Here is an 8,110-nt window from a genome sequence, read left to right on the forward strand (position 1 = left end):
GTTGTTACCAAAATTCTTTAATTAAAAATTAAAAAGGCAAGGAATTTTGACACTGACAGGGGAGTGTTCCATTTGAGCTTCTTCAAAAAACCCCCAAACTTGACCAACCGAAGATGTTTATTGATATTTTTGAGTTTTCTGTGTGTCATCCCTCCCACCCAATATCCGAAAATTCTAAAATTAAGTAAGAAACTCTGCTAATTGACAGCTTTGTGGTGCTCCCCTCTGTCCCCCGGAGTTCTTTGTTATTTATAGTTGTTTTGCTTTTTTTTTATTTTGCTGGTCTCGTCCCATTGGCCATTTTGGCCATTGTGGCCCTGGACATGAACTTAGACTCGGGTTCGGGCCTCATCTTCACGCTTCAAGGCCGACACACACTTGAAGTGCGCCCTCAATTCATTTTCTTTTCTTACTTACGCTCCTCGAGCGCCGAGTTTATTGTTATTTCGGCCGTTTCTGTTTTTGTTTTCTGGCAAACTTCTTGTACTGCCATCTGCGAAATGAAGCTTACCGCCCACTGGAGTGGCAATGGTCACCAGCTCCCTTCCCCTTCCCTTCCCTTTCCTTTCCTTGGTCTCCTGTTTATCCTGCAGGACTCGACTGGCCAGTGTCCAAGGCCCAGTGTTGCTGCCGACTGCCCCAAACTATTTGCCATGCCCCCGCTCCCATAATGAATATTTATGAAGATTTAAAAAACATTTTCTTCGCGTCTGTTGTTTTATGATTTGCAAGTGTGCCTTTCTTTTTCTTTCCCATTTTTTTTTGTATTGTTACTTTTGCCAGAGTGCCGTCAGCTCAATGGCGTGCAAAGTTCTCTGTTTTTCGCCCCAGTGACGAGTGCGCCGGAATGCCACCGAGATGAGCATGGGACATGGGACATAGGACATGGGACATGGAGCACCGGTAAGAGGAACCACATCCCATACAACCCACAGGCGAAATCATTCTAAATACGCACCCTGCCATCGCTGGTTTGTCGTTCGTTGTCTCAATCGCTGCAGTGAGCAAAATGGTTTAAAATATTTATGAAATTTATGTATTTTTAATAACTAAGAAATCCCTAAATATTCTCCGCTTTTGGGAATATGTTTGTTTATAGTCGTGTTTGTGTAAATATATATAAAAGTTCTCTTTTAAAGCCCTTGAATTTAGTCGGTTTTAAGGTATTCAAAAGGGACATACACGACTATAACCAATCAAATTCTAGAAACATGTTAAGATTCATATTCAAATTATATCCAAAAAATATTAAAAATATACACTCTAGATTAAAAGAAAAAATTGGTTTAAAGATTTTAAAAACTTATTAATTTTTAAAAAGTGTGTACCTTTTTTAAAACTTATCAACTTAACCTTTCCAGCAGCTTAGTATTGAACTCACATAGATGCTAGTACTTCAAGCCTAATAGTTTGCATATAAGTTAGCTTTATAAAATAATAATAATTAATTAAAAAAATAATTAAATAAATGTAGAGTGATTTCTAAAAAATATCTGATATGTTAGGCTTCAATTTCATCAAAGAAAAGGCAAAGAAAGTGAATCTTAGAAACGTATATTTAAAAAAAAAAACAATAAACAATATTTAAAAAAAAATGTTAAATGATTTCATTTATTCAGACTATAACATCACTTTTCAAGTGTTTTCTGCGCAACATTTTGAAATATTCTCCGTTCTTGAAACATAAAATGGCATTTTGCAATCTTTTGGTGCAGTGCTCATCGCTACTTCTGCTGCTGTTGTTTTCATTTTGTAAATGATTTCATTATGTGCTACAAACGCCCCATCGATGGCGTGGGTGTTTCACGATGTCCATCGTGATGCTGTTCTGGTTTCCGACGGTTTCTGATGGTGATGGTGATGGCGATGGTGATGGTCAGGGTGGACTGATGGTGGCGTATACTTGATATTGCCAGTGCCATCGGCGGCAGGAGCAAGGACGAATTTGCGTCCGGCATGGCTCCTTGGTGGGAATTTATTGATAATTTAATTTGACATTTGCGGTCCCTGATTGTCATGATTGTTTTCATTTTAATCTTGTTGTTTTCCTAGCCGCTTCTTTGTGCTTTCCATTGTTTCGTTCCTTTTCCATTTTTTGCCTTCATTTTTATTTGCTCTTTTATATGCATTGTGTATACGAATTTTTTAACATCGAACCTTTGGCTATTTGCATTTAGGTTTTATGCTCTTGTTTTTCCCACTTTTCAGCGGGACTGCTCGGACTCCTCATCATCGGGGACTCTAGGAAACAATATCGATGGGGCGTGCTAAAGGAATTTACATGCCGTTATGGCCCTTTAAAGGATTGCCCCGTTTAACTTTTGTTTGCCGCCTTGTGTTTTGTGACTTTCCCCACGCTTTGTTCAGCTTGGCACATTGCAAATTTGCATGCGAAAACAATGAAATTCATTGGTCCTTGGCTGCCCGGCTTGGCTTCGTGTCTTATTGAAATGTCCTTCGTCCTGGCAGGCCTCTCCAAATACCTTGAGCAGCAAGAGCAGCAGCAACAGCAGAATCTACAAAATGTAATGTCCTTAATGACATTGCCAAAGGAATTTTAATTAAACTATTTCCTGCCTGACTTGCTTGCCAGTGCTGTTGGCACTGGGCGTGGCTAAGCAGCTTCAAATGTGCACAAATATTGAAATATTTATGGAACCAGCACAAACACATGAGCTTACAGTCGGAAAAAAACACGGAAATCTATTCTAAAATAAATTCCAATCGAGTTTACAACAATAGAGGAAGTTCATGTTGTTACCTACATAAGAAAATATATTAAACATATTATAAACATCCATATCCTCAGTTCTTAAAAATGATATTTGATTTATACAGAAACAAAAAAGAGTGCCATTCTAGTTTAAAAATTTTTTAAAACAGAACATCAGATCTTAACAATATTTTTAAAATCAAAATCACTTTAGATTTTAAAAATCCTTTAGACAAGTATTGTTTTAAAACCACAAAGAATATGCAATTGCATTTTAATATTGCTAATATTTTAAACTGGCTATAAAATGGATAAGGATACAACTTCTTTTTTGTAATTTTTTAGATTCAGGATCACAAATCAGAGAATTTTTAATAAAAATCTTAAATAGAAAATGGAAAAAAAGTAAGATATTAAGTGAGTGTTGGGGGTTTTTCCTTGTGCATCTGCAGCATATAGAGGCATCAGCAAACCGAAACGATCCAAGGCAAGGCCCAACCCAAATCTGAACCCAATACGTTGCCTGTTCTGGCCCGTAATGCAATTTTAATTTCAGCCAGCAGCACAGCAGGCAGGCAAAAGTCACGGGGAGGTCATGTGGCATCAGCTGTGCAGCAGGATTTTGCACCAGGATCCCTATGGGAGGCTATACCCGCCCAACTGCCCCATAAAAAGTACCACCCACCCACCTATCCACCTTGTCGCGTTCCGTTTCCGCCAGCGCTGCCATCATTTCCGCTGCTCATTTTTGACTGACTGCTGACAAATTTGTATGTCTTCGCTTTATGTTTTCGTGTTTGTCTTGTTTGGCTGATTTGATTGTCGAAACGCTGAGCAATTTCGATTGTCATTGTCTGTTTGGACTGTTGGCAATTCGGGGGCATGGGGCAATCAACGGCAATCCGTAGTAACTTTAATGTGCTTAAAGAGGTGCCAAGAGCGGTGCATAAATTTTGTGGCAACATAGCCGCAAGTTTCGGCGCCACCAAAAACTTTGCATCAATATGCAGGAGTTTTCCCCCTATTCCTGGGAAATGCAGCCATAAGGAAATTTCATTATTACCGCGCTTACACGCTAATGAAGCATGTAAAGTGTCAATGTAGTTGTGTGTGTGTGTGTGTTTGTGTGTGTGTGCACCACCTACACATGCTCACAAAATACTCCTCGAAGCCCTTATGTACACACATACACACATGGGCGTCTGAATTTGTGTACGAGTTGGGTTTCTAGTTTTATTGCAAATGTGTGTAATGAATGTAAATTAGTAAAAAGTTTTTAGGGCTGCGGAGGTGAGGCTGGGGCGGCGGCGCCAAGGAAGCGTTTGCCAAACTATCCTGCGGCTGGCAAGGATCTGCTCCTTGTGCGCGTGTGTGTGCGTTATGAATAGCATTCGAATTAGGATGTCGGGCAAGACGAACTGCAGGTGTGCGGTTGTTAATTATGAGCAACTAAGCTACCATTTTATCGAGGCACTCGGAAAAATGTATTTTAAGTTAATGCACATTTTAATACTATTAACTGGTCATTGATGGTAATCCATAATCAATAAGAAAAAAATATATTTTTATATTCTTAAAAAATCAGTCAAGGATATAAAGTCTAAATTTTTTTAACATGTATTTTTAAATTTTTTAATTTTCTTTGAATTTTTTCGTATATCTAATGGCTTTCAGAATAGGAAACCAAAATTGGACTTCTAGATCCATAGCTTGGGTAATTAAGCCCTGACTTAGACGTGGGATACCTCTATGCATTTGTGGATGAATTCTCTAAAATTTTACATTTAAATATTTATTTTAATCGATGGTCAAAATTTTAACCCATTTTCATGTTCGTTTTTTCCGTAATTCCAATAGCTTTCAATATGGGAGCCCGAAATTGGACTTCTAGATGTCATATCTTGAGTAATTCAATCCCAATTTAGACGTGAGATACCTCTATGAATTTGTGGATAAATTATCTAAAACTCTGCATTTAAATAATTCTTAGTAACGAGGGTCCAAATTTTAGCCCATTTTCATGTTCGATTTTTCTGTAATTCCAATGGTTTTCAGTACGGGTACCGAAAATTGCATTTTAACAGTCTATAACTTGGGTAATTGAATCCCGATTTAGACGTGGGATACCTCAATGAATTTGTGGCTGAATTCTCTAATATTCTACATTCAAATATGTCTTATAAACGGCGGTCCAATTTTAAACCCATTTTCATATTTGATTTTTCCGTAATTCCAATGGTTTTCAGTATAGGTACCCAAAATTGCACTTCTAAAGTCTATAACTTGGGTAATTGAATCCCGATTTAGACGTGGGATACCTCTATGAATTTGTGGCTGAATTCTCTAATATTCTGCATTCAAATATTTCTTTATATCGAGGGTCCAATTTTTAGCCCATTTTCATGTTCGATTTTTTCGTAATTCCAATGGTTTTCAGTATAGGTACCCAAAATTGCACTTTAAAAGTCTATAACTTGGGTAATTGAATCCCGATTTAGACGTGGGATACCTCAATGAATTTGTGGCTGAATTCTCTAATATTCTACATTCAAATATGTTTTATAAACGGCGGTCCAATTTTTAACCCATTTTCATATTCGATTTTTCCGTAATTCCAATGGTTTTCAGTAAAGGTACCCAAAATTGCACTTCTAAAGTCTATAACTTGGGTAATTGAATCCCGATTTAGACGTGGGATACCTCTATGAATTTGTGGCTGAATTCTCTAATATTCTGCATTCAAATATTTCTTAATATCGAGGGTCCAATTTTTAACCCATTTTCATGTTCGATTTTTCCGTAATTCCAATGGTTTTCAGTATAGGTACCCAAAATTGCACTTCTAAAGTCTATAACTTGGGTAATTGAACACCGATTTAGACGTGGGATACCTCTATGAATTTGTGGCTGAATTCTCTAATATTCTACATTCAAATATGTCTTATAAACGGCGGTCCAATTTTAAACCCATTTTCATATTTGATTTTTCCGTAATTCCAATGGTTTTCAGTATAGGTACCCAAAATTGCACTTCTAAAGTCTATAACTTGGGTAATTGAATCCCGATTTAGACGTGGGATACCTCTATGAATTTGTGGCTGAATTCTCTAATATTCTGCATTCAAATATTTCTTTATATCGAGGGTCCAATTTTTAGCCCATTTTCATGTTCGATTTTTCCGTAATTCCAATGGTTTTCAGTATAGGTACCCAAAATTGCACTTTTAAAGTCTATAACTTGGGTAATTGAATCCCGATTTAGACGTGGGATACCTCAATGAATTTGTGGCTGAATTCTCTAATATTCTACATTCAAATATGTTTTATAAACGGCGGTCCAATTTTTAACCCATTTTCATATTCGATTTTTCCGTAATTCCAATGGTTTTCAGTAAAGGTACCCAAAATTGCATTTCTAAAGTCTATAACTTGGGTAATTGAATCCCGATTTAGACGTGGGATACCTCTATGAATTTGTGGCTGAATTCTCTAATATTCTGCATTCAAATATTTCTTAATATCGAGGGTCCAATTTTTAACCCATTTTCATGTTCGATTTTTCCGTAATTCCAATGGCTTTCAGAATGGGAACCCAAAATTGGACTTATAGATTCCATAACTTGGGTAGTTTAATCCCGATTAACACGCAGGATACCTCTTTTAAATTGTGGATGAATTCTCTAATATTATACATTAAGCTTTCGCTTTTTAACATGGGTCAAATGTTTAGCCTATTTAGAATAATTAAGTTAATAAGCTGTCAAACATAATTGCAGACCTTTCTCACCGTGCAGGACCAAAGGTATTGCGCCGAAAAATAGCAAAAGCAATGACCCTCTAAGCCAATTAGTTGGCTATGCAAATTAGTTGGAGATATTTCGCAAGTTTTCCAACTGTTAATTATCATTTAACTAATAACATTTAATGGCAAACACAGCTCTGCACTTTGAGGCATTAGGCGGAGCGGAGACCAGTAAAAACTTAAAACTTCTTTGGCCATCTGAAAGGCAGATATAGAGGGTGGCTGGCAACCGTCAGCTGCAACTTATTAGATGCGTTGTCTGGTTTATGCAAAACCAAAGGCAACATTGGCCCTTGTCCCTTGAATGGTAGCCAGGCCATCCAGCACCACTGGCCCACATCCCACATCCTGCACCACCCTCGGCCAACCTGCACCACCTAGTTCTATTTAAAATAAGCAAAGCAAACTAACAAAATTCGTTTATCAACGCCATGCTGTCTGCAGCTCAAGGAAAGTTCAACCAAGGTGCAAAATAATTTGTTGCAATCAGCTTAGCCTGCAAGGATTCCGAGGATGCGATGCCCTTCGTCCTGAGTCCTGCGTCCTTTTTAGCCCCTCCGCAACCCCAACAACCAAAAATGGGGCTGCTGCGTTGCCTGGCCGGGCAAGTTTTCAATTTAAGTTGAATTATTATGACCTTAATTAACACGTCGTTTCATCATCAAATGCCGCACTACATCTTATGCTTTTGTTGCAGATATTTCGGCATGGCGCCGGTCGCTCAAAGTCGGGTAGTCGGAGCTTCAGGACCAGGTGGATGGAAATGGTGGTGGAGGTGGAGTGTCCTGGGTGCCGGGATGAGGACGTTGAGCTGCTGATTCGATTTTCTGCAGACATGCACTTTTCCCAGCAAGGTGCTGCAGCAATGGGAACACCAGGAGCTCTAATCCCTGCGCCAAGTAACTGTTGCTCCGGATGGGGCTGCTCCGAACCCGAACTGAACCGTTCTGCACTGGGCTTTACTAATTTTGGTTTTAATTAAATTCAAACTATGTTGACGCTGCCGGCACTGACGACCTCCGACGAACGGCAATCACGTGGGTGCGATGGCCATGATTCCCGTACTCCCAGTACTCCTCGGCTGCCTCAACTCCTCATCATGATGAGGAGAACGATGATGATGAGGCTGCTCCATTACTTATGTAGCTAAATTTTATGCACCTCCTAATTGAATGACCGAAATGTAAATTGAAAATGCCTGAACAGCTTAAATGGCAAGGCACTTAAAGACCCAGGGGACTGCGAAGAAATATCGCCGGAATTGGTAATAAAATCTTAAAGACTTTTCAATAAACAACCGACTAGTGTTGATAATCTTAAATTACAATCGATATTATCGTAAGGTGCTTAAGTATCCCCTTATTAACGATTTATCAATCAATTTCTTTTAATTGATTTGAATCACTATCTTGAAGTACACCTTTCTATAAACTTTTAAAAAAGGTGGTTTGAGTATAACCGTTTATAAGACTTATTTTCTTATATTAAAATATTTTAAGTTTATGAAGTTCTGCGTGTAATAACATAATACTATGTCAAAAACTAGAATTATTTTGTAAGGTTAAACTTTTTTATGGGGTCTAACATAATGACCA

The 8,110-nt window shown here is 38.1% G+C and overlaps 1 protein-coding gene across 2 annotated transcripts; it reads left to right on the plus strand.

The window, feature by feature from the left end:
- The first annotated feature begins 775 nt into the window (after positions 1-775).
- LOC119562953 lies at positions 776-7,767 on the plus strand. Of its 2 annotated transcripts, none has more exons than XM_037876126.1 (2): positions 776-903; positions 7,213-7,767. In XM_037876126.1, exons 1-2 carry the CDS (start codon positions 886-888, stop codon positions 7,495-7,497), a joined length of 303 nt encoding a protein of 100 aa, XP_037732054.1. In that variant the 5' UTR covers positions 776-885; the 3' UTR covers positions 7,498-7,767. The 2 variants fall into 2 exon arrangements, 1 of the variants encoding a protein (XP_037732054.1); XR_005222088.1 differs by lacking the exon at positions 7,213-7,767 and adding an exon at positions 2,209-2,683 and having other exon boundaries at positions 789-903.
- The last annotated feature ends 343 nt before the right edge of the window (positions 7,768-8,110 follow it).

Source organism: Drosophila subpulchrella, chromosome 3R, assembly GCF_014743375.2.
Source record: "Drosophila subpulchrella strain 33 F10 #4 breed RU33 chromosome 3R, RU_Dsub_v1.1 Primary Assembly, whole genome shotgun sequence".
In the NCBI taxonomy this organism is placed as follows: Eukaryota; Metazoa; Arthropoda; class Insecta; order Diptera; family Drosophilidae; genus Drosophila; species Drosophila subpulchrella.